Below are 27,614 nucleotides of genomic sequence, written 5' to 3'. Positions count from 1 at the left end.
AGATAGATGTGTGTCCTAAAATATTGTCTTCAGAAAGAATATTGTATAATATCGAAAACTACAATAATATACATATATCAGATCTATCTATAAGACTAGGGGTTCTCAAACTGTGGTCCGCAATAACATTCTATGTATTTTTTTCTATTAATAGCAAAAAGCAGGTGCTGCCAGCAGCTGTAACGTAGAAAAATGGTGTAGCAAGGCAGTATTGGCAGACTGTCAATCAAAGCAGAAATCAGAGCTAACAGATTGCCTACTTGTAGACAGGATGTAGAGCATAAGAACATAAGAACATAAGAAAGTTTACAAACAAGAGGAGGCCATTCGGCCCATCTTGCTCGTTTGGTTGTTAGTAGCTTATTGATCCCAGAATCTCATCAAGCAGCTTCTTGAAGGATCCCAGGGTGTCAGTTTCAACAGCATTGCTGGGGAGTTGGTTCCAGACTCCCACAATTCTCTGTGTAAAAAAGTGCTTCCTATTTTCTGTTCTGAATGCCCCTTTATCTAATCTCCATTTGTGACCCCTGGTCCTTGTTTCTTTTTTCAGGTCGAAAAAGTCCCCTGAGTCGACATTGTCAATACCTTTTAGAATTTTGAATGCTTGAATCAGATCACAGCGTAGTCTTCTTTGTTCAAGACTGAATAGATTCAATTATTTTAGCCTGTCTGCATATGACATGCCTTTTAAACACGGGATAATTCTGGTCACTCTTCTTTGCACTCTTTCTAGAGCAGCAATATCCTTTTTGTAACGAGGTGACCAGAACTGAACACAGTATTCTAGATGAGGTCTTACTAATGCATTGTAAAGTTTTAACATTACTTCCCTTGATTTAAATTGAACACTTTTCACAACATATCTGAGCATCTTGTTGGCCTTTTTATAGCTTCCCTACATTGTTTAGATAAAGACATTTGTGAGTCAACATAAAATCCTAGGTCTTTTTCATAGATTCTTTCTTCACTATCACTATCTCCCATATGATATTTATAATGCACATTTTTATTGCCTGCGTGCAGTACCTTACACTTTTCTCTATTAAATGTCATTAGCCATGTGTCTGCCCAATTCTGAATGCTGTCTAGATCATTTTGAATGACCTTTGCTGCTTCAACAGTGTTTGCCACTCCTCCTATTTTTGTGTCGTCTGCAAATTTAACAAGTTTGTTAACTATACCAGAATCTAAATGATTAATGTAGATTAGGAATAGCAGAGGACCCAATACTGATCCCTGTGGTACACCACTGGTTACCTCTCTTCATTCTGAGGTTTCTCCTCTAATCAGTACTTTCTGTTTTCTACATGTTAACCACTCCCTAATCCATGTGCATGCATTTCCTTGAATCCCTACTGCGTTCAGTTTGAGAAGTAATCTTTTATGCGGGACTTTGTCAAAAGCTTTCTATACATCATTATATATATACCGTTGTAGTCAAAAGTTTACGTGCCACATTGGAAATTTATAATTTCTAGAAATTTCTCAAAAACAAATAATTATAGGAAAAATCTTTTGTAGCAAAAGTTTTGCTTTTGTGGAGGAGGGAAAAAAAGTTACAAGAAATAGATGTCTACAATTATTTATTTCAACATTTTTTTTGCAAAACTCCAAAAATGCTAATTCAAAAGTGACAAGGAAAATCAATTTAATTAGAGTTTATATATTTGGCCCAGTTTCTTACCATCTTTGTAGACTACTTTATCAGGGATCCCTCTGTAGCAGAAGTGCCTCAAGGACAGATTGCCTGAGACAAAGCTGATTTACAACTGCATCCAGCACTCTAGTTTTCAATCCTGTGCTGGTTGATAAAGTAGCTTGACACAATGATGTATGACTTATTCATGAAGAACAAGAGAGGACGTATGGTACAGTAAATCAGGGCATGTTGTCCAAACTCATAAGTACAGGCACACTGCTTCAGTGATTCTTTTATCTAACACAATATACAGGGTCTGTCCATTTAACATTGCAAGGGATGACTTACAATGTTCAGTAAAGGCACTTTTTCCATCCCATTTAAGCACTGCCTATTATTATGAGTCATTTGTAGAATAGAACTCAACAAAAGGATGCTTGTTTGATGTAAACAGTACAACTCTCATATTACACGTTTTAAAGTAGCTAGGGTACTTGAATTAGTAATGAGTAGTTGTGATAGATAAATGCCCCCCTAATAACTAGGAATACTTAAAATGTATCAACATATTGTAGCATGCTACCCTTATGGGACAAAGAGAATCATGGGGATGTCTAAATATTTGTGTGTGTGTGTGTGTGTGTGTGTGTGTGTGTGTGTGTGTGTATATATATATATATATATATATATATATATATATATATATATATATATATATATATACTGTACATAGAGAAGCAGTGTGTGTAAGCCTACACATATTAAAGATTACCATGGTAAAGTTGTTTTGAAAACGTTATAGTTGCTATGCATTTTATCATATTACTGTAAATTCACAGTTTTGACCATGCAGCCAATAATGGACCATGTTCATAGGGCTGACCATTTTGTAATGTGCTTGCTTCATTTTGTTGAATACCCTACAGCTATTGAAATACTATACATTTCCCATACAATTTGCTCCTGGATTATCTCCTCTCTCTCTCTCTCTCTTTCTCTCTACTGTATAAACTCCACTCTTCAGTCAATGCATGTATGTATTCAAATTTGACGAGTACACTCACTACAGTAGCATATCATAGTCTGAAATAATATTAAAATACACGCAGTGTATGTGCTGAATTACTATTACTATATAAAATATAGTAACAACTAATTCAGTTCAGCACTCTTTATTAACCGTTATGTCCCGATACTTGCATGAGGGTAGTGTAATTGAACCTTCAAACCAAAGGTCATAGTTTCACAGCTCAGTGCATTCTACTAACTGCACACTTCCAGTATAATGCAGAACTTATGCCCGAGTAAATTGACTACGTCAGTCTATCACGCTCCAATAGCTTTATATTTGTGCAGGACACAGTAAAGGGACAGACGAGGACGAGCTTACACCAATTTGAGTACCTTGTTCAAAGGAGCAGTGCCTTTATCTTAGACTTGCAGAGCCATATGTTTGTTTCTGGAGTTTCAAGGCGGGCAAAGGCTATAACAGGAATAGGGCTATAATCTTTCACATTAAGCAGTGGTATGATTACCAATGAAATAACATTGAAATAAACATGAAATAACAAAAAAGAATGAACTTGTCTTAGGCACATCAATTTAGAAAGGTTATTAGGAAGAGCCATGCTTAGTGCTTTTCAGTTGTATCGCTGTTGGGCAAAAGACATAATGAACTAGATCTTCTATAAGAAAATATACTTGTTCGGGAGTTTAAATGCCACGAAGAATGTGTCGATGCAAGTGTCAATCGTGTGGGTTCATTAGTGTTCTAAATCTTTAGTCTTTACAGAACAGCAAATTGTGACGGCTGAGACCATATTTTTGAGGAACGTTGTATTTACTTAATTACAAATACATTTTTAAACAAGAGAGCAGCAGATTTGTTCTTCTTATAAAATACAGTTCTGCAAGACCGCCTATATCTGTGACGACTAAAAAGCACCACGCATAAAAGATCCGAAAGGTGGGCTGTGATACTTACTTGATAACAATGTTCTATGAAGTGACAAGTCTGAACTTCAGCGCCAATCTAAGCGAGGGAGACCTAGTCTCTTCACCGAACGAAGATGATGAGCCCGAAAACAGGTTATCAAAAACGGGTCATACAGTGGTGTCGGTGTTTTTAGGATGTATTCTGGTTTTCGGTTTCTTTAACAATCTAATCGTTTTAATCCTGTTCTGCAAGTTTAAGACTCTGAGAACTCCGGTGAACATGCTTCTGTTAAACATTAGTGTGAGCGACATGCTGGTTTGCCTCTTTGGCACCACTTTGAGCTTCGCCTCCAGTATCTACGGCCGCTGGCTAGGAGGGAAACTCGGCTGCATATGGTATGGATTCATCAACTCCTGCTTTGGTAAGTCTTAATTTAATAATGCGTACTAATTTTTTAGTATTCGTGTTTATTTCCATAAAACATTATTTTACTGTAGGCTAATATTAATCCAAAAGACCACATTATTATTATTATTATTATTATTATTATTATTATTATTATTATTATTAGAGTGCTGAATCTCGGTTCTGATTTAATATTAGAAATTATGATTTTTTTAAAGTGTACATACAAAACAGATACATCAGATGTATCTTTAAGCTTTAAGTGGTTTATACTTTTTTCTTTTCATTATTCATTGGTTTGTTTTTTACTTACATTCCAGACCGAATTTACTTACTTTCCAGACCTCTTAGTATGTCAATGTCCTAGTAATTATTAAACATGTCCTTCCCAAAGGAGTAACCGTACATCATAAAAAATAAGTAAATAAATAAATAAATAAATAAATAATTGTTGCCAGTGTAGACAGAGCGTTATCCTAAAAATGTGACTCTAAATTATACGAACTATTATGTTTGCGTTTTGTGCTGACTGTGCATGTACTATAGAAGAACAAAATCATGCCTGGATGATGCTAGGTATTCTTTAGGCACACTGTTTTAACATTGATATTATCGTTGGTTGTTTGCTTAAACAGGTTCATTCAAGGTTTTTTGTTGTTCCGAATCGCCATTTTGACCATATCATTTGACACAATATGACTTGTCCTTTGAATTCGTTTTGTCAGTGCTGTCATCTGAGTAAAGTCTCTGTTGCTGATCTACCCCGTTTTCCAAAACAACAGCAATCTGAATATTTGCCTCATCCCTTGACACAAATTCTGTTTTTCCTCTTTACATATGCATCATGATTGTGTATTTGCTAGTCAACCAGCATTGCAGATAGCTGTCAGCACCCAAAGACAAGGTCTCCGGCCAAATTCATCATCAGTCATGAATTCGTCTGTTCAATTGCAATTTAAGTCATCCACATTGCATATTCTCCACCCTGAAAGCATTACTCACCAAGTCTACAGTAGATCAATGTGGTAAACTATTTTTAAACTAGTGAAAGGTCTGCCTAGGTGTTTCTACTTAGGTGCAGGTACTGTAGGTCAAGTCAAATAGTACAGTACTCACCCTTTATAACGCTATTTTTTCCTGCTTTAATAAACATTATGTTTAAATTGTGAAATGTCTTGAAATACCTATATTTAGACCATGGAATGCAGTGATATATTTACTTAGTTAGCATAATCAAACATTCATCATACTGTTGACAGTTACAATATTATAACTGTCATTTACAATTTTAGGCTTTATAAAGAAGTCATTATTTCTTGGTTGATTTTCTTGGCTGCAGCATATCAACATGATATTCTTTTTTTATTTTCTTGGTTGAAATACAAAAATCTAATGAGTTTTTACAGCTATGGCCAAACGTTTTGTATCACCCTACAGAATTAACACGTGTTGCTTCATAAAGTCAAATGAAACCTGCTGAATAATGTTACGTTAACATATTGAATTACATGCCGCCTTGTTGTTTTCCATATAGTTAACGAAAAACTGACAAATTTGACATTTTGAAATCTAACATGAAATACTGTACTACTATTATGGCTTCTGGTAGACTTTTGCGATATCATTTTATAGCTTCTTTGATTACATATGTTAATTAAAAGACCAAAATTATGGACAGAGGCTGTGTGGTCCAGTGGTTAAAGAGACAGGCTTGTAACCAAATCCCAGCTCAGCCACTGACTCATTGTGTGATCCTGAGGAGGTCACTTAACCTCCTTGTGCTCCGTCATTTGGGTGTGAGATGTTGTTGCAAGTGACTCTGCAGCTGATACATAGTTCACACACCCTGGTCTCGTATTTTATAAAGCGCTTTGTGATGGTGGTCCACTATGAAAGGCGCTATATAAAAATAAAGGTTATTATCATATAGTTTGAAAAAAAAAAGATATCTCAATCCTATGCTTTGCAATCGAATCCAAATAAAATAGCTCAACATGTGCTTTGCATATGTTTTATCAAAATGTTTCCCTAACAGTTAATTGCATTGGACCCAAAGTGTACATGTTAATCAACTGTTATTTTGGCACTTGTGAATAAAGGAAACTATGTAAAACATATTCAAATACAGTGTGGAGTTGAGGGTATTTCTGCTAAAACACCCATCACTTTATGAAATACAGTGTGAATTTTCAATCTTATCCCATAAAAGCATCAGCTGATATGTAATTATCTGTCCCCAATTAGAGCCAAAAGTCACATCCTTATTTGTGCAAGAAGCTATCAGCCCAGAGGCAGAAAGTATGTTCCTGCAGAAAATATGTGATTTGTCAAGGCTACGCACTCCACTTACCTAATACAAAATGTAAGAGCCTACTGGGGGGCCTGGAGTACCAAATGTAGCATTGTTTCACTTCAAGTCTTACTTCAAATGACTTTCATATTTATCAATAAATCATTGCAGAATCTGGATAAAGATTAGGCCAAACTGTCAGTGTACTTAATGGCCTTCAGAATAATTAAATTCATAGCCAGGGGCCGCTAATACAGTGACATCTGCTTGCAGTTCCATTGAATCAGACATTTAAAATTAAAATGCGTGTCAACATCACACATGTGTTGTATTATATATGGTCAATTGGGCTTAGTTTAAATGGTAAAATGCAGTAGCTTTTAGTTTTGTTTCTGTCCCTTTTTATGATGTTCAAGAATCCTTGTTATTTGACCATTGTCATTGTTTTCAAATTCCAAAAAAGTTATCTATGTTCCATGTTACCTCTGTGTCCCAGGTTTATCCCTGTGTTGAATTCTGTACAACCAAAAAAGCAAAAATGGTCAAAATCCATAGAAATCATTTTAAGATCATTGTATGTACCCAGCCGGAGTGTCCAGTATAATATAAATATTGAGTTAATAATGTGCTGAAAGTGAAATATTCAATATGAAAATAAAAGATGAAAATGGTAATAATTGTACTGATAAAACATCCAGTCATTTCAGTAAATTGTCGTAACACTTTCTAGTTTCCTGAACTCATTGTCGTGACTTCACATGCATCAGATTTTCTAGGGACTGCATTTAATGGATCTCTACATTTAATAGAGATCCATTCTGGAAGATTTACCATGAGAAGCTTTTAAAAAGGAAAATCCCAGAAATGGGGACACACTGTTCTTGCGTTAAGCCCTTTTATTCAGGGTTTTCTCCTAGATAACAAGTTTATTGATGTAAACAGATTAATGCTTGAAAATAGCATATGCTAGTCTTTCTCCTGGAACCTGAAATGTTGTATTACAAGTAAGAACACCGACGTGTGTGACAGTCCTGTCACTCAGAATCAAGAGTTTAAAAAAGGGCCCATCTGAGATTGGCAAAGACTGGTAGGGCAAATGGGTAAAATTCTCTCTTCCAGTGGCTTGTGCATTAACTTGCTATGCCACCAAGCCCACCAGTATTTCACAACAGAGCCAGTGTAACCCTGTCTTTCTTTTTTCAGGCATTGTGTCCTTGATTTCCCTGGCAGTCTTGTCCTATGAACGTTACAGCACCTTAACTGTGTGCAACAAGCGTGCCCCTGACTTCCAGAGGCCTCTGATAGCTGTGGGAGGTTCATGGCTATACTCCCTGGTCTGGACGGTGCCTCCTCTCCTGGGCTGGAGCAGCTATGGACCTGAAGGGGCTGGCACAAGCTGCTCAGTGAGCTGGACCTCCAAGTCATATGAATCAGTATCCTACATCATCTGTCTCTTCATTTTCTGCTTAGCTGTTCCCGTCTTGGTTATGGGCTATTGCTATGGGCGGCTACTGTATACAGTTAAACAAGTGAGTTGTTGTTAATTCAAATTAATCATTTTAATTACTAATTTTAAAGCCACAGTATTTTTTTTAAACGCCCTGGGCTCTATTCTGATGTAATGAGTGCAGTTGCGTCTGCCCCACAGGCAGTGGCTTCTCCAAAAGTGTGATTCTGATGAAATTAAAAACCCAGCGTTTAGTGGCGATCTGACAGCGCCCAGCCAATCAATGCTGAGTAGGTTGGGGAATCGGCTATCCAATCAGGGACAGGCGGCAGTCCCTTTAAGACACAGAATGCGCTTGCATCACTGCAAGGCTTTGATTTTGAATGTCGAGTGGCAGTAGCACAGCGCAAGTCAGAACAGCAAGTGGTAGGTCACTCGCTGAGAGAATACGTAAACCACGCTTCACGACACAGGAGATTGCTATATTAACAGAAGACTAGGGCAGTATTTTTTTATTTATAATAATTATACAAGGTACATTATTTTATGGCATTGACATTACTACATGTAAAGTGTAAAATACTTACTACCCTCCCTGACCTGTCTACCAGTAGCAGCAGCTGATTCATTCTCTAGCTGAATCACGTTCCCTCTGCGCTTGTAAGGTACTTCAATATAACTAGGGCTTAAATTCTCATGGAATACTTCCCGGAGACCAAGATAGGACAGACACCATTCAGAGGGCATGTGCACTACAAGAATGGAAACTTTTTTTTCAACTAGGTAAAATACACAAATACTGTGTTATGTATTTTCGGGCTGAGTGATTTGGAACAGTGATTAAACATAGTCTGAAAGATAACACTCGAGGTCCTTTATCAGATATTTATGCCTTCGTATTGACAATCAGGTTAAAGGAAATCTCCAATCCATTTTCTAATTCGTTATAATTTTTCAAACTAGTTAAGCTTGTACATTATCAGGCAACCAAACCGATATCTTGTTTCAGGTCTGCCGATAGTAGTGACTTATTTCAATCAGGGAAACAAAGCAAATAGATTGTGTGAAGTTTACACAGCAATGAACTCGTTTACAGTTGCAATTGATACAGGCACGCACACACGCACACACAGTACTAGTAACAACCAGGGAAAGGAAGTACAGGTATGCTGCTCTCCATATACTCCATATATAAATATTTTCACTTGTAATAATTGCCATGAAAATCAAGTGCTACAGTCCTCGTGACAATAAATGTAGTAGTCCATTGTATCTGCAAAAGAGGATATATTTTTTAAAATTAATATATTTGTTTATTATTAATTTACGAATACTATTGTTAGTTTCTTACATTTTGTCGTTTTTTATCTTAGGTTCTTTTTTCTTTTCTTTTACTTTTCTTTCTTTGATTTTGTCTTCCTATGTCAGTCCAAACGCACGCAGTTGCTACTTAGGACTACTTTGCTTTTTATAGTGTGTTCAATTGTTAAAGTTCCTGATGGCGCCACTAAATAAACTTGTTTTCAGCGGGTCTTAACGCAGTGCTCAATTGTCTATTTGGGACCCCATTGCGCTGTCATCATAAAAACATAAAACTTTAATCTTGAATAAAAAAAATGCCACAGATGTTGAGTCCTTAATATGTTTTGGCAAGAATTCCATAAATAGGGAGCACAAGACCCCAGTGTCCTACCTCCCCCAGTATCGAGCTGAGCCTTGGGATGGTCAATATCCCTGTAGTAACAGAATGTGGAGAATTGGCAAGAACATACCCAGATAGGTACTGAGGAGCTATCCCATGAATATCTTACAAGTCAGCAACTATCCAGCCTACAAAGGTTTCTCAAACCCTCTCTGAAGACCTGGTGCAAGTCACGACTTGGGCAGCAGAATTCATAAGCAACTGGTGTTTTGACAGGGAAGATTTGGGTAAAAGTGAGCAGCGAGTTACAGTAATCCAGTTGCATGAATCAGAAATATTTCTTACTTTGAGTCATCTCTTTTATATACTGTATATATATTTTTGCAAACCATTTTAAAAGGGACCGCTGAGCTGTCATGCATTTGTTACAGCAGAGTCCTGCATCTGTGATTCAAAACAGAAGTATATGCTTTCAGACACAACAGCATGAAATGTAGCAAAAATACAATGACACTGAAGTGAATTCAGCTAACAGCTCTCGAAAGCAAAAACAGCAGAGTGATATCAGTGGGGGACTGCTTGTTATGCAGCATAGTCACCTTGATTAGCTGCAGAATTATGTTAATTTCAGTTTATTTCACACTAATGAATGTCTGTATGTGCCTTAAAATCTTGTATTCTATTGAGTTGGTACCATTCCAAGACATTAAAGGACAGAAATACAACACAAGCATGCTACTGAATAGAGGGTAAATCAATACAAATGTGTTTGATTCACATCTTGATGGGAGATGAAAAATGTAAGTACATGTTAGAGAAGGAAACGGAAAGCGGAAGGGCAGAGGTTCAGAAGAAAACGCTTGTTCCGTGATCAAATAGACAGGTGGTGCTAGGTTTAGAAAACCCGATGAAGACACAAATCACAGGACTAGAAATGGAATCTGGTAAATAACAGTTTAATCAACCAATCAACTATTTATATCAATCCAAAGCATTGGAAAAACTATAATACATTGTAAAAGTTCTAATGCACCGCATAGCAAAGGTGACTGTGGCTAAAGAATCAGGAGTTAATTTGGTGCAATACACTGGGTTCTGAAACAGTAGAATGGATCGGAGAGTAGGAGGTGTGGCTCTATATGTTAGGTGTGGGGTAGAAGTAAAAACAGTACATTATGTCGGACTAATAATCAAATCGAGTCTATTTGCTTGGAGCTGGTAGGTAAAAGCACTTAAGGACTTAACACTGGTGTATTTTACAGACCCCCAGGACAGAAGAGATATTATAGTTAGAAATGCATGAAATACTGTAATCCTGGGTGATTTCTCAGTATAAACTATGAAAATCCTGAGGGAATGCAGTACTGTAATGCTTGCTTCCTGACCTAGTCTGTCAGAAACCCCACAATGGACAGAGACATTTTAGATTGTGTGTTGACACAGGAGGCTGTGTGGTCCAGTGGTTAAAGAAAAGGGCTTGTAACCAGGAGGTCCCCGGTTCAAATCCCACCTCAGCCACTGACTCACTGTGTGACCCTGAGCAAGTCACTTTACCTCCTTGTGCTCCGTCTTTCGGGTGAGATGTAATTGTAAGTGACTCTGCAGCTGATGCATAAACACACCGAGTCTCTGTAAGTTGCCTTGGATAAAGGCGTCTGCTAAATAAATAAACAAACAAACAAAACAAACAGCCAGGACATGCTATGTAAATTAGAAGTAGTAGAATCATTAGGGTCAAGTTAGCAAAATTTACAATTGAAATTCACTGGGATTCCAGGTAAAAGGCTATACAAAGTAATGTGTGGGAGAAATAGACTGGGTTGGGGAAATGGAAGGTATGTCAGTTGAAGTTCAATGAAATATACTATAATACTATATATATATATAGTAGAAGATTTTTTTTTACTTTTTTATGTTCGTAGCTCCTTTTCATGCAGACGCATTGTTTTCAGCAGTTTTGTGCATTTTTATTAATTACAGAAATAAAAGAAAAACAAAACAAAAAACCTAACTCACACATTGAGTACTACCTAAACTTTTCAGTGTCCCTAAACTAACTAAACTGATCAGCAGTTTACCAGTCACCAAACATAAATGGTAGAACACAAACAGAAAGGGTTGGTGTTGTGTGGTGGTGGTTGGTTGGTTGGTGTGTGTGTGTATTGTGTTGTGTTGTGTTGTGTTGTTGTTTTTTTTTTTTTTAACACCACACAGGGTCACAAGGACAGCCTCTCTCTTCACACAGACTGGAGACTGCCCTGAACGTTTTGGTCCTCTTAAATACATGTCTGCTAATCCCAGGCAGGTGACACTAATTAAATCATAAACCAATTAAACAGGTAATCAAATTAAATAAACTAATTACAACAGGTAATCAAATTAAATAATCTAATTACACCTGTGCGAACACAGCCACACACCCACATTTCTCCCAGGCAGAGATCCGCTCTGCCACAATATATGAAGAGCAAAACACAAAGAACAGGAGGATGCTTAAATAGGTTAAAAACGTTAGGAATGCCAAAAGAGATACTGCTAGAGATGCAAAACAAAACCCTAAACAAATCCAATATTAAAAAAGCAAAATAAGTGCAAATGATATCAAGTAACCTCTTAAAGAACCCATCATTGTAAGTTCTGTATATCTATAATGTTAGCACCCCTGTACGGTTATGCTTATACGTTTATCCTCCACACTTATTTACATTAAATTCAGTGCCTCTCACTAGTCTGAACTGATCTGTAATCCGAACCACTCTATCCAATTGAAATACAAGCCAATAGCAACTGTAGAAAATGAATTTCCATACAAGACCATTTAAACTGCAAACACAAATACAAAAAACTGTAAAGTATAACATACTGTGCAGTGCATGCCATCTGTTGAAAGTAACTTTAAATAAAAGCCATAGTATGAACATATTAAAGATAGAATCTAGTTACATCTATTTTTGTTTGTTTGTTTTAATACTATACAAGGCATTTTGGCATAAAGCAGATTATGATCAGTATTCTGAACAAACTACAAATCTTTCTTGGAAGAACAATTATGAAACAGAAATTAAACAACTAAATGCTGCTTACAAGCCTGTCAATCAAAATATGTGAACTGTTGATTTCTGATTTGGTAAAGCCCTTTGAGAGTCTAGTCCAGGGATCTCGAACCCGGGTCCTGGAGAGCTACTGGGGCATCTGGTTTTAGTTTCAACCAATCTCTCGGTTACTTAATTGAACCAATTATTGGCTTAATTAGTGAAGATTAACGGGTATTCCAGATCTTTAGCCACTGATGATGTAAAGACACCTTGAAAACCTGATGGTTATTGTTTGCATCCAGATGGTATTTTTGGTAATACTTTATAAAACACAAGGCAATAATAATGTAGAACTGCTTATCCAACTGTCATGAAACTTGGTATTAATATTATTTAGTTTACAGGAAGGCTCTTTTAAAACTGTGTTAATTACATTACTTCAAGTACATATTACAGGTATTATCTGTTTGTGAATTTCTTTTAACAGGAATATTTATGTAATGTACTTTTCTGGGTTTTTTTATATTGTATTGTATTCTACTTTTTAATAGTTCCTTATATAAGGCAGTGAAAGCTTTCAACGCTTACAAAAATGTAATACGAAGACTTTCAATGACCTTGGGATATTTAGTTTAAGGGCTTTAAAAAGGTATTATAGGTATTAAAGAGTTTTTACAATATCCGATATCTTTTTTTTTATTTCAATATCTGATATCTGAGAAATTAAGCAAAGCGGTGGTTCTGGCAGGGAACTCACTTTAACTTTAGATCAAATTACATAAATATCAAGCATATTTTAGGTGCTTCCAATACCAGATTAAATCAAATAGCTAGTTTATTATTTGTCCCTCGATAAACAATACGTTCAGTGATCGACAAGGAAAGGATTTATATCTTGCCTCAATCCATTATGTCCCTGCTGTCCGCCAGAGTTCGCCTCCTCCCTAGCCTCCACCTGCTTTTTTTTGCTTCGTCTAACAGGGAGGGCTTCTATTCTGCCCCCCTGCCCATGTCTTCCCTAGGGCCAGCCTCTCAACTAATTTATGGGCAGGGCTACCTCGAAAGGTTAGGCCAAAGGCCAAAGAATGTAGTGTAAAATATGTATATGTAAAATACTCTATTGCATGAGTTTCCTGACTGAATTATGGATTATTCAGTTGTTTTTGATTCAGCAATTTGATGACAATAAACTCAATGTTGATTATTTCCAACTGTAATGTTTTACACAAGTTGAAATAAACCACCACCAAATGTTAAGAAATGATTGCTATGCTTACATGCATACTTGTTAAGGGAACTGACTGAACAAATTGAAAGGACAATACAAAACATATATATATCCTATAACATTGTAACATTCACACTGAAAACATGAAACACAATAGATGAATCGATCTTCATCCATTGAGAAAGATACGGTTGGTTTTGCCCACTGGTGGTAATGGATTCATAATTAGTTCACAAGTCTATTCTACAATTTTCTTTGTCATTTTAATTGTGGGTATCATAATACTAATTTAATGTGTCTTGTGAATACTGTCTCATTGTCTAAGGATGTCTCTTACAGACGCACCTTACAACTTATGAACTTTTGTAACCTTTGAATTGAGTCGTATGTTCTGTGCATGGGATGACATCTGTACGCAGATTACTGGAATATTGACAACCCCTTAAAAGCGATTGATTTTTTCATACATGATTTATAATATATATATATATATATATATATTGTCCCAAGCATAGAGAAAATGGATAGACAGTCCTTGCTCTCAAGGGCATTAGGAGCAGACCACCAATCATTCTCAGGCCATAACCTTTTTCAGCAGGTCTGCACCACTGCAGAAATACAGTACAGGCACAGACTGCAAATCCAAATAATGCTTTTTTGATACTTTTTATTTTTTTCTTCAGATTTGGTCTTTGAAAAAATGTATCTCAAAGGTCAAAGGATGACAGCTGGCTATAATAAAGGAAGCGCTAGAATCCTCTATTCTCTTTCATTCAGATAATTGTGTTAAATGGAAGTTGCTTTTTTTCTTTTGCACAGTACTATTATGTCTTTAGATTGGAGTTAATTGGAGTACATGGACTGCTGCACTGATTACACAAATCAAATAAATAAATACATCTTGTGAACTGGTACAACTTGGAAAATTAACCAATACTAGTCATTTCCCAAAAGCTTTACCCTTGAAGTCCCTGAAATGACATACAAAGCAATAAAACCCTGTGTTCCAACAATATTCAAATACCCGTTGGAGTTTAGGGTAGGGTATAGTACTGAAAATATTTTTGTTACCCATGCAGAACCATCTTGTCTTTTGTTTGTACATACAATACAATTGTTTTTTATATAGCGCCTTTCACAACAAAGTTATCACAAAGCGCTAAACAATTAAGAATAAGCCAACTCAAAAACAATAACAATTATTTTGGATACAACTAGAAATGAATATATACTGGAATAAGTTAAATTTGTTTCAGTGTATCTGCTTGTTGCACCCCCACCTCTGTTGTGTGTAGACTTCAGATAGTTTTATGTGCTAAAACTTGATTATAGAACAACCTGCTAATTAAAAGAATTCTCAAGGTCCATGTGGTACCACTTATTAATGTGCTGTACTTGCATTTCACTACTGAAAACAGATTAGCTAACAGGGTCAAAGACTGTATTGCCAGAGAACATATTTTACATCACAACATGAGGACGTAGTTCAGCAGGCACAGAACATCAGCCCCCTCAGTAGGGATGGCTCGGGGCTGAATAACTTCACAGTAGGGGCTCGTTGGCAGACACAGCTTTTTTATAGTGAAGCCTGAGCATCAAGTTGCACTGTGCCTAGCTGGCGATCGTCCTTGAAAAACCCTTCAATGGACCTACTTTAAATATAATTGAGGATGATGACGAGGGATGCACAGAACACCTTGAAGCACATCTATGAGTTGTTTTTCACTCACAGAAAACCTGGAGCACGTATCGCTTGCATGATTCTAACATGACAGTGTGTTTTGCCAGAGCCCAGCTGAAATCACATTTTTAACTCAAGACCTGTTGCACAAAGCCTCTGAAGTCTATTACAGTACAATGTATGCATTTTCTTTTTCTCGATCTAGCACTTGAAACATCTGTGATGAGTTTTAAGCCAGTTGTCAGCATTTTCTGGTGTTTTTTAGAGGGCGTGCTGGTTGTAGCAAACAAAATAATTCCATACATTTGACCTGTTCTGCACTTCCATTCATTATACATATGTTCAGTTTTGAAAGAAACATATGTTATGGTAAACGTGTGTTTTTATTTTCTGTTTCCAAGACAGGCTTAGTAGGTAGTTATTCACTTTAGTCTTTCACTCCTTCAGTGCTTTCTTTTCTATCATTACCAGTAACGTGCTTTGACCCAGAAGACACTGCTGAGGTGAAATGAACTGAGTGCAAATTTCCTGAGAGTCAGGCATGGAAACTAAGTGTGCTGTAACACCTTTTTCTTTTAAAAGTATGCATATTTGAGAAGAGTCGCTTAAGTAAGATATATTTAATTATTTTGTTAGCTGCAATCCCTTAAATGGGTTTATAACCAAAGCTATAAAAAAAACCAAACATTTTCTTAACTGTCACAATCAAAATAACTTCCTGTTTCAGTTTGATTTGGGTGACTAATAAAAACCACAATGGCAAACTCTTCTGGTGCACTCTTTCATGCCGGAAAGCCATGTGTTTGAGGTTGGAAACTGATGCACTTTTTTAGTAATACACTTTACCTTGATTTTCATTTTATAGGTTGGGAAGGTCCGTAGGACGGCAGCCCGGAGGAGAGAATACCACATCCTCTTCATGGTGATCACAGCAGTGGTCTGCTACTTGCTGTGCTGGACACCCTATGGAGTGGTGGCAATGATGGCAACATTTGGTAAACCAGGAATTGTAACCTCAACAGCAAGTGTTGTGCCCTCTATCCTGGCAAAGAGCAGCACTGCCTTAAATCCTGTAATTTATATTCTCATGAACAAGCAGGTGAGCAATACCATTGTACTTCAGAGTTCTTTTCTTTTTCTAATGTTTTTACTAGTTTTACAGCAGTTGTGTTATTCTTCATTGAAATACATTATAAAATAATCTCTCAATCATTTATTTCCCTTTATTTTACTAGTTTTGCTAATTTAATGTGTTTTTAAAGTAAAAAGCATTTAAACTAGTCCCTTTTTCTAGTGCAGTTTTCAGTCCATATCGTACATAGAAAATCACTTTTTGGTTTTGGGGTTGTACTTGGCTTACTTTCACAATGAGCAAGAAATTAAATCTCCATGATCAAATTTAGAGCACTGAGAGGCGTAAAACCATCAATAATTCCGGAAAATACCGACAATGAACCGATGATGCACGAAGTTGGCGTGACGTCACTAGGGAGATACACATATAGAGATACACATGGCTTCAGACTGAAAGCGACGTTTTGAGTAGTCTGTATTACAATAAGGACAGCGGGAGTGTGGTGTGTAATGAAAGAAATTGTGGGGAGGAAGAAGTGGTTTGAAGCCCGATTCTGAACTGTTTTGAACCTCCAGCAGGAGAAAATAACCACGCAGGCATGAGGAATGCGAGCGACACGCCCCCTTGTCTGCAGGTCAGCAATTCTGAATGTTGTTCTTGTATACAGTTAACCCCGGCTAGCAGTTCATTTATGGCAATTAAAATAAATAAATAAATAAATAAATAAAGTTTATTTCTATATTTGGTTTCTTTTACCATTTATATCTTGCAAATAGTGTTTACGTTTCCCATCCACTTCAACAATAAAGCATTGTTTATATTACAGGGCCGAGATGACTTGCATGGTCAGGTATAGCTCTTCAACTTCATTCATGAAATAAACACTTATGCTTTCCCCCATTTAGTGAAATTAAACAGGCCTAACCTCCTTGTGAACTGCACGTAATTATTATTATTTCTTTACAGACGCCCTTATCTAGTAATGTGCATATGAATATTACCTTAAAGATAAAATTGAAAATCGAAAACTTACCTAAAAATTCTGGATGAATGGATTAATTCTTCTGCATCAGAAATCTTGAGCACGCAATGTGTTTGTACTGGTTTATAGTACTCTGATGTTATTGTTTTTAAGTCAGCTATATGAAAGCTGTGCTCATGTTTATTTTCTTTGGGTAGTTTTGGGCCACAGAGTTTATTTGATAACGGTATATTGTATAATAATAATAATATCTGATGTCTGAAGAAACAAATGCAACACTTGCAGAGAACTGATTATGTCCAGTGGATAGCCTAGTAGTATTGAGCACTAGTGCACAGGGTAAGCAAAAAAATCTATGGTAATCATTTTTATATCTGTATGAAGTGTCTTATAGATGCAGCTATTTAAAAATGTATAGTAAACCGTATGGAATTGTTTAATTAAGGCTGGTAATAAAAGAAAAATAAGTATTTCGGTTTCTAAATGGTTTTGCTGTTGTCAGGGGAAAATGAATCAATGGTCACTTGCTTGATGATTGTCTTCGTAAACAGCTGTCTTTGTAAAGGTCTGCGTGTGTTTGTGTGTCTATTCTCATCGCAACAAACAAATTCATTGACCACTGCATCGTGAACTGTGGAGATGTGTCTGTCACTTTAAAATCCAGCGACCCCTGTCTGTTAACAGATCTTACACTAGATGAATTCGTACTGGCATTTTCTGTATATCGGGACATTCTGTGCTCTGCATTGCCTCACCACTGTGAGGAGCTGGACTCATATATGTCATATGTGGTAGAGCTTTCAGTGAGATACGGAGGGACAATGTTCTACGAACATCATAAAAGTTTTTCAGCTAAGGCAGCAGCCTTCCTTGCATCAGCGAATCATATCATCAGCTGGGGCATTGCTGATCATGATTTGTTCAACCGGGTCTGTGGAGGCCTGCGAGCTCACACCTGTGGGGTCAGTGCATCCACTGCGCATTCTACACATCTCTGCCCACAAACAAGCCAGTGCTGCCAGCACTAGCAACCCTCAGCCTCCAAAGGCCCCTCTTTGTTTCAGAAACCGGCTTTCATCACCAAACCCGATCCACGCATCTGCACCTCCCGCTGCCTCCCATAACAGTTACAAATACGGATGACTCATTACATTTGCAGGACAAAGGCAAATTTGTAATAACTTTAAAAGATCATCCTGTTTCAATACAAACTACAAATACCTGCACGTCTGTAAATTCTGCGGCGACGCCGACGGGCTACAAAATGGATTCCATACCGACATTAATTGCATCCCTACTTCATGCTATACCTGTAAAAATCTCAGATCCGCCACATCGGATCCACAAGCAGTCTCCACACTCATCAAAGCAGAAATTGATAAGGGCTTCATGGCCGGGCCTTTCCCGTCTCCACCATTTCCAGAATACCATATCAACCCTATCGGTATAGCAACAAGGAAGGTATCAGGAAAGAAACGTCTGATTATCGATTTATCAGCTCCTCGCGGCCAATCCACATCAAGGCGCTTAACCCTCACGATCAGTTCTCACTACAATATACTACATTATCAGATGCCATCAAATGCATCAAAATAGCAGAGCACGGGGCAAGGCTAGCAAAAGCAGACATCACAGACAACTTCAACGTCATGCCCATTCACCCCTCTCAGAGACATTTATTCGGGATTTTCTGGCAAGACTCATTCTACTTTTCAACTCAATTAACTTTTGGATGCTGCAGCAGCCCCAAGATATTCGACTCCCTGTCGGAAGCACTCTGCTGGATTCTGATAAACACTTGCCCCTTTCTCCTGCACCTACTGGATGACTTTCTCCTGATATCTCCAGCCTCTCAACCTGCAGCGCAAGCCATTACGCAACAAAGAACACTCTTCTCTACCCTGGGTGCCCCCCTCTCCGAAGAGAAAACAATCCCACCAACTGCCTTCAGTTCCTTGGAATTACCCTGGATACAATTACATTCAAAGCCCACCTTCCTCCTGCCAAACTACAGCACCTCCACCAGCTCATCAAATCATTTCAAAAAGCAAAAACAATAAAAGAGAGATCTCCTCTCTCTCCTGGTACACTTCAATTAAGCCATACACATCATTCCACAAGGCAGGACGTTCATATCACGTCTCCTGACCCTCTCTACTACCACTCAAGACCTCAATGCTTCCATCCTCATCCCTACTGAAGCCAGGAAGGACATTACAATGTGGATAACGCTGCTTCAGCACTGGAACAGACTTTCACTTTTCTATGATGATTTCATAGCAGCTCCAGACCTCAGCTTGTCCATGGATGGCTCACACACAGGATTTGGTGCGCTATTCAGGTCCCAGTGGTTTTCCAGTACATGGCTTCTAGAAATTCAAACACTCTCTCCTCAACAAAAATCATCACCTCTGTTGGAATTGTATACTATTGTAGTGGCCGAATCTCTATGGGGACACCTATGGCCACAAAAATGGCTGCATCCACCACAGCTACCTTACCCTCTCCATGGACTGCCTTCTCCATCTTTTGTGCCCAGAGTCAGATTTCACCATTTATTGTTTATCTCCGAGACATTCTCAAACTGGCACGATCATCTATCCGGTCATCATCTATCTCTGGCTTTCAGTACGAATACCGCCTCAGGTCTATACCATCCCTCCTCTGCTATCAATTCCAGCTGTCCCCCTAACTCTTCGAGGGATCAAAAAAAGCTTGCTTTCAGCCTCCCCAACCGGACAGCCGATAACCAGAGACATTTTTAAACTCATCAATACATTGCGAAATAACTGCTTCAATCCAGCCGACAACCTCATCATGGAAACCTTATGTCTCATAGCTTTCTTCGGATTCATGAGATGTGCAGAGTATACAGTACCATCAAAAAACAGCTTTCCAACCCTGGGTCTGCACCACTCCGACCTGTCTCTGGTTCCTGGCAGCCACTTCATCTTACATCTTACAACTGACTCTCCCTAGTGCCCGTTTTCATCCATATCCAAATACCTCACGACCAGGAACTATGCTCTCCCAACAGACCCGCTATTCACGGACATTGGTTCTCCTCCCATCTATTGGCTCTCACTTCAAGAGCCGCCCTGTCGCCTCAGTTCTATACACAGGAGCAGCTACTTCAGCAGCAAGCGCAGGAGTAAACCAACACCTCATCAAGAGCCTGGGGCATTGGTCTTCATCAGCAGTAGAGATTTATATCAGATCATTTCCTTCAGACATTGCAACAGCCCAGCAGTCAATTGTTAGCATACTCGGAGTGGGCGTGTCTTCTCTGCCAAGACCACCAGAGGTTTTCCCCCATTAAAAAAATTAAAGAAAATGTTTTTTTTTCCTCTCCACAGCTGTTTTTATTGCTGAAGAAACGTTACCTGAAAAGTTGCAGAATGCATCAGTTGGTGTGTACATGATAGTCTTTAAATGTTTAGCAGGTGGTTTACAGCAGGTAATTTACATCTTTATTGATTATACTATTGCAAAATTGCTATTGTAGAGTAAAAGGTTCATAGCAGTTTTGCAATTCCGAGATACAGTGGCTCTTAAAAGTATTCACCCCCCTTGGACTTTTCCACATTTTATTGTGTTACAACATGGAATCAAAATGGATTTAATTAGAAGTTTTTGCCACTGATCAACACAAAAAAGTCCATAATGTCAAAGTGAAAAATAAAATCTATAAATTGTTCTAAATTAATTACAAATATAAAACAGAAAATAATTGATTGCATAAGTATTCACCCCCTTTGCTATGACACACCTAAATAAGCTCTGGTGCAACCAATTGTCTTTAGAAATCACATAATTAGTTGAATGGAGTCCACCTGTGTGCAATTAAGGTGTTTCACATGATTTCAGGTTAAATACACCTGTCTCTGGGAGGTCCTACAGTTGGTTAGTACTTTTCCGAACAAAAACTACATCATGAAGACGAAGGAACATTCAAAGCAAATCCGGAATAAGGTTCTTCAAAAGCACCAATCAGGGGTAGGATATAAGAACATTTCCAAGGCATTGAATATCCCCTGGAGCACAGTAAAGTCCATTATTAAGAAATGGAGAGAATATGGCACAACTGTGAATCTGTCTAGAACAGGCCGTCCTCAAAAACTGCGTATCCGGGCGAGAAGGGCACTAGTCAGGGAGGCCACCAAGAGGCCTATGGCAACTCTAAAGGAGTAAGTCTTCCACGGCTGAGCTGGGAGACATTGTGCATATGGCAACAACAGCCCGGGTGCTTCACAAAACTGGCCTTTATGGGAAAGTGGCAAAAAGAAAGCCATTATTGAAAAAAAACTCACATCAAATCTCGGCTAGAGTTTGCCAGTTTGCATGTGGGAGACTCTGAGACCAAGTGGAAGAAGATTATATGGTCTAATGAGACCAAAATAGAGCTTTTTGGCCTCAACGCTAAGCGCTATGTTTGGCACAAGCCTAGCACCGCACATCATCCTGAGAACACCATCCCTACCGTGAAGCATGGTGGTGGCAGCATCATGCTATGGGGATGCTTCTCTGCATCAGGGCCTGGAAAGCTTGTGAAGATAGAGGGCAAAATGGATGCAGCAAAGTACAGAGAAATCCTGGAGGAAAACCTGCTGAAGTCTGGGACTTGGGAGAAGATTCATCTTCCAGCAGGACAATGACCCCAAACATACAGCCAAAGCCACACTGGAGTGGCTTAAAAACAAAAAGGTCAATGTCCTGGAGTGGCCCAGTCAAAGCCCAGACCTCAATCCAATTGCGAATATGTGGAAAGAGTTGAAAATTGCTGTTCACCGAAGGTCCCCATCCAACTTAACGGAGCTTGAGCAATTTTGCAAAGAAGAATGGGTCCAGATGTGCAAAGCTGGTAGAGACTTATCTAAATAGACTCATGGCTGTAATTGCTGCCAAAGGTGCCTCTACCAAATATTGACTCAAGGGGGTGAATACTTATGCAATCAATTATTTTCTGTTTTGTATTTGTAATTAATTTAGAACAATTTGTAGATTTTATTTTTCACTTTGACATTATGGAATTTTTTTGTGTTGATCAGTGGCAAAAACTCCTGATTAAACCATTTTGATTCCATGTTGTAACACAATAAAATGTGGAAAAGTCCAAGGGGGGGTGAATACTTTTGAGAGCCACTGTACATCACAGGTCAATACAAATAATGTTGAGAATAGGTTACCTAATAGAAGTGTTCAATGTTCTGTAACAGTGCCCACTTCGAATAAAAACAAATATTCCTCCTTATTAACGTATCTCTAAATTTGTGCTCAAGTTTCTGTATGTGCTTTTCTGAAGTAATGGTGCTGCATCAACACACAACTTACATTTAGTATTTCACTTCATAGCCCGGTATAGTTATTTTTGGAAATACAGAATGTAGCGACTGATATCTCTTGTATTTAGTTTAAACATTTAGTGAAAAGACTAAATCTTTCGAACATAGTAAACATGTACATGTTTAAACCTGGACACCCCTATTGTACAGAATAGCTGTTTGTGTCGTTCCAAGTTTTATCACGTGAGCAAATGGAGAGGAAAAGCACAGGTGGAGCCAAGCTACCTTGTAAAGGATCAAACTGCTATGCAATGGGAGTCTTGTTTCCATTCCTGCATAACAAATAGAAATTCTAAATAGCCATACTTGTAAAGCCTAAATAAGGTGTGTATTTGCAAGAAAATGGGAGAATATAGAATTAATAAAAGTGGTTCTTTTTATTGTATAATATTCAGTTGCTCCAAAATAAAAATGGTGCATTTACTCCATGTGAAGGGAAGCAATTATGTAAACTTGATCTAAATAATTTATAAAACATCGATAATCAATTACACCATTATCACCCTTAAAAGTTAACCGTGATACACCATAGCAAAAACACAGCATGGACAAGTGTAGTAAGGCAAGGTAAAGCACAGACAAACATGGTACAACACACCGAAGTATCGTTAAACTAAAGTAAAAAACAGGCATGGTACAGTAAATGCACAGTATAAGTATGAAGGTAAAAGAATATGGTTTGCTCCAAACCTCATACACACTGTATCATTAACCTTGTTAATGTCATGTTGAGACAATTCCAAAAATGTAGGTTTATATTTATAACATTTGATTTACAATAATAATAATAATAATAATAATAATAATAATAATAATAATAATAATAATAATATGAGTGAACAAGAGAAAATGCAAACTGTATACAAAGTATGCTTGGTACAAAACAGATTTCATCCAGTACAAAATTAGGATTGTAAGATAAAAATCACGACATTATAAGTGAGTTGGCTTTTGGAAAATATTTTCTTTATCTCCTGGATAGTTAAGGCTGTTAGAACATACTTTATTTGACATGTTGAATTGCATGTACTGAACAATGCAAAGGCTGGAAGTCTACATTGACTTCATTGAAATGTGCTTTGCTGCCTTACAGAGTGATTAATACATATGGTACCATTCAAGCAATTCATGCACTTGATGACCAAAACCTAGAGTATTCAATACCACTTACGACATAAGCAGAAAAACACCCACAAAAAACACACACACACACACACACACATTTTTCCTATTAAGATGCAAGATATAGATCTGAGGGGACAATTCTCACATTCTTAAAATAGAACAGTTACAACTTCCAGATGCTACTGTGATAACAGAACACTTTTTATAATGCCACAGATTGCCGTAGTTAAATAAATATTACACTATCAAAAGTGTAGTGAATTGTTTAGGTACTTGTCTAAAATACCTTTTTAGTCAAATAACTCCTTATAAATGAAGTCATTTTTTTCAGGGGAATTTACTCTGGGGCGTCAGAGTCCTAAAGGAGTCAACCCTTTTTTGTGTATGTGACACGTTCAGACAAGATCTTCAAAGCATGAATGTGATAAAATGTTTCAACTATTCTGGAATTTTAGCCATCTAAACCATTTCTACAGCGCTGGTAATGGCTAACAAAACACATTATTTTGACGGCTAACCAAAGTAAGTCACTTTTGAAAATCTTGCCCAAGTCTCCTACCAAGTAAATTCATAAACGTTTAATGACAAATCTAACCAGTACAAATTATTTTAGGCTCAGGAATTGCAAAAACAAAATATGCCATAAGTATTCTCCTACAGGTGTGGAGCTTCTTCTCATTCAGTAAAAAAAGAAAGAAAGCCGAATGCTTACCATCCAGGATATAGATAAAAAGTCTAGACTAAAGTGGTCAATATTAAGAGTTTCAAGTTTTATTTAGTTTAATTTTAACTAGCAAGTAATTGATTATTGCACTAATATTAATTGCCCAACCTAATCATGAGGATTAAAGTCATTCGTCACACTTTATGGCACTGAACCCAGGAAGGATAACTTTTCCCTTCTTCTGCACGTCGACATCCATCCCCTTGTTGATTCTCTGAACCAGCAGTTTCTCGTAGAGCAGTGGGTGGTACGCTCCCAGGGTGCAGGCAGCATCGTAGTATCGCTCATGGTAGTGACACAGGTCTGTCTGCCGCAGCGAGGGGATGTACTCGTAGACATGGACTTCATCACAGAGTGACATCATCATGAGGATTCCTGACAAACACAAAAAAACTACATCACAATGGTGATACTGGGTTTTGGGTTTCTTTACCCATAAAGCTCTACTGCACAGGAGCTCAGAAGCAGAAGTGTTTATCATGCCTTTATTGGCTTTAGAAGCAGCAGGAAGAAACTAGTCCAAATGGCCATATGTTGTTCAGCACAGTAGGATCCCCATCAGCCAGTTAATTACTCTGGGGGACTCTAATCAGCTAACTTGAAGTCTAAGTTAACCATGGCTGGGGAATTTCTCCTTGACCTACAAACACAAACTACTGAGCTATACAAAAAGGCAAGTAACTTGTTAACCACATAGCCACAGCAATCAAAAACATAACTCCTTCATTGCATGGTGAATAGAAAACTGGGTCACTTTATGCTCCACTACAGTCAGTGCCATCTACAGACCAATTGCATCTGCACATCTGATAATAAAATGACAATCCTGCCTTTATACAGCAGGACAGAGAAAGTGTGTCACCTTGCAGGTGAAGCTGAAGATTGAACCTCCAAGGCAGGGAGGATGGAAACCACCCCCACAGCAGGACACAGCTGAGGCATCAGTGGCGAGGTGGAGGAGCAAACTAACACAGATAAATTACGCACAGCCTGGGGTTTAAACAGGGTGACTGATATTGTGGATTTCTTATTGGGAGGCACATTTGCACAGCTTCCTGAATTTCACCTGGAGCTTCCAGTCCCCAAATCGATCTGAATCTGCAGCACCCAACCCTCTACCTACTTGCAAAAATAAATGCCATCAACTCCTGTGTTACAGCATGACAAAGAAAGGGGGGGGGGGTTGACTTAACAAGCACCATGGCCAGACCAAGCCATATGCCTGGGGCAGCAACCAAGCCCAATCCTTACATCCACTCACTTCAACCTGCATATTCATTAACGATATAAACTTGCATTCCCCACCCAATTAAACTGTATATGTACTTTTGAAAGATGTGCAAATTGAGCATATATATATATATATATATATATATATATATATATATATATATATATATATATATATATATTACACACACACAGTGCCTTGCAAAAGTATTCAGACCCCTGACCAATTCTCTCATATTACTGAATTACAAATGGTACATTGAAATTTCGTTCTGTTCGATATTTTATTTTAAAACACTGAAACTCAAAATCAATTATTGTAAGGTGACATTGGTTTTTATGTTGGGAAATATTTTTAAGAAAAATAAAAAAAACTGAAATATCTTGCTTGCATAATTATTCACCCCCCACACATTAATATTTGGTAGAGCCACCTTTATAGTGCCACAGATTCTCAATGGAATTGAGATCAGGACTTTGACTGGGCCACTGTAGGACATTCACCTTTTTGTTCTTGAGCCACTCCAATGTTGCTTTGGCCTTGTGCTTGGAATCATTGTCCTGCTGAAAGGTGAATTTCCTCCCAAGCTTCAGTTTTTTAGCAGACTGAAGCAGGTTTTTCTGCAGTATTTCCCTGTATTTTGCTCCATCCATTCTTCCTTCAATTTTAACAAGATGCCCAGTCCCTGCTGATGAGAAGCATCCCCACAGCATGATGCTGCCACCACCATACTTCACTGTAGGGATGGTGTGTCTTGAGGCATGGGCAGTATTAGGTTTGCACCACACATAGTGCTTTGAGTTTTGGCCAAAAAGCTCTATCTTGGTCTCGTCTGACCACAAAACCTTTTCCCACATCGCAGCTGGGTCACTCTGATGCTTTCTGGCAAACTCCTGACGTGCTTTCAGATGGTACTTTTTGAGTAACGGCTTCTTTCTTGCCACCCTCCCATACAGGCCAGTGTTATGCAGAGCTCTTGATATGGTTGACTGTTGCACCATTACTCCACTCCCAGCCACTGAACTCTGTAGCTCCTTCAAAGTGATTGTTGGCCTCTCTGTGGCTTCTCTCACAAGTCTCCTTCTTGTTTGAGCGCTGAGTTTTGAGTGAGGGCCTTTTCTTGGCAGTGCCTGGGTGGTGTGATGCAGCTTCCACTTCCTGATTATTGATCCAACTGTGCTCATTGGGATATCCAAACACTTGGATATTATTTTGTCCTCTTACAATAATTGATTTTGAGTTTCAGTGTTTTAAAATAAAATATCAAACAGACCGAAATTTCAATGTACCATTTGTAATTCAGTAATATGAGAGAATTGGTCAGGGGTCTGAATACTTTTGCAAGGCACTGTGTGTGTATATATATATATATATATATATATATATATATATATATATATATATATATATATAGAGGGTATAACTATTTATGTATTGTAAAATTAATATTACTTTTCCTCCTTTCAGTTCTACAGGTGTTTTCTAATACTTTTCCACTGCAGAAATGCATCTGCTGCCAAAGGACCATCTTCAGTTCAGTCAAAGACCGCAAATATCCAACGCAGTCGGAAGATGCACAGCAACACAGTAGCCTTTACTGTCCATCTCCCAACAGCAGTTGAAGACCAAGGATGACTACAGATAACTTAAATATCCAAATACACCACACATTGTGAAAACAAGTGCCTTTCATAATGATGGGGATGATTGGTTTCATCATTAAAATAAGTGTTTTTTTTGTGATTAACTCAGACGCTGAACGGGTTAGTTATATTATAAACTCTGGTGTTTACTGTTCAAAAAAGTGTTACCGTTTTTGGGGTTTTTTTTTT

General features: G+C 37.9%; 2 protein-coding genes across 3 annotated transcripts in view; one reads left to right on the top strand and one right to left on the bottom strand.

Annotated features, from left to right (window-relative positions):
* The first annotated feature begins 3,632 nt into the window (after positions 1-3,632).
* LOC117405924 (opsin-3-like) lies at positions 3,633-27,614 on the top strand. Its single transcript, XM_034009457.3, has 4 exons — positions 3,633-3,996; positions 7,474-7,799; positions 16,169-16,402; positions 27,250-27,614. The coding sequence occupies exons 1-4, from the start codon at positions 3,633-3,635 to the stop codon at positions 27,415-27,417; spliced, it is 1,092 nt and encodes a 363-aa protein (XP_033865348.3). The 3' UTR covers positions 27,418-27,614.
* Positions 23,056-27,614, bottom strand: part of LOC117405923 (beta-galactoside alpha-2,6-sialyltransferase 2-like) — a 35,915-nt gene continuing 31,356 nt past the window's right edge. For both annotated transcript variants that reach the window (XM_059029987.1, XM_034009456.3), the window contains one exon: positions 23,056-24,926. In XM_059029987.1, coding sequence (XP_058885970.1) covers positions 24,679-24,926 — 248 coding nt within the window. In that variant the 3' untranslated portion in view covers positions 23,056-24,678. The remainder of the gene's footprint in view (positions 24,927-27,614) is intronic.

Source organism: Acipenser ruthenus, chromosome 9 (assembly GCF_902713425.1).
Source record: "Acipenser ruthenus chromosome 9, fAciRut3.2 maternal haplotype, whole genome shotgun sequence".
Lineage (NCBI taxonomy): Eukaryota > Metazoa > Chordata > Actinopteri > Acipenseriformes > Acipenseridae > Acipenser > Acipenser ruthenus.
This window is presented reverse-complemented; position numbering and strand designations above follow the sequence as displayed.

What these genes read in the sequence shown, in the direction of transcription:
- LOC117405924 (XM_034009457.3), top strand. Translation starts at nt 3,633, where the DNA reads ATGTTCTATGAAGTGACAAGTCTGAACTTCAGCGCCAATCTAAGCGAG. An exon ending in ATTCATCAACTCCTGCTTTG is followed by an intron (nt 3,997 to 7,473) that starts GTAAGTCTTAAT and finishes TTCTTTTTTCAG; the next exon opens with GCATTGTGTCCTTGATTTCC. An exon ending in ATATTCTCATGAACAAGCAG is followed by an intron (nt 16,403 to 27,249) that starts GTGAGCAATACC and finishes TCCTCCTTTCAG; the next exon opens with TTCTACAGGTGTTTTCTAAT.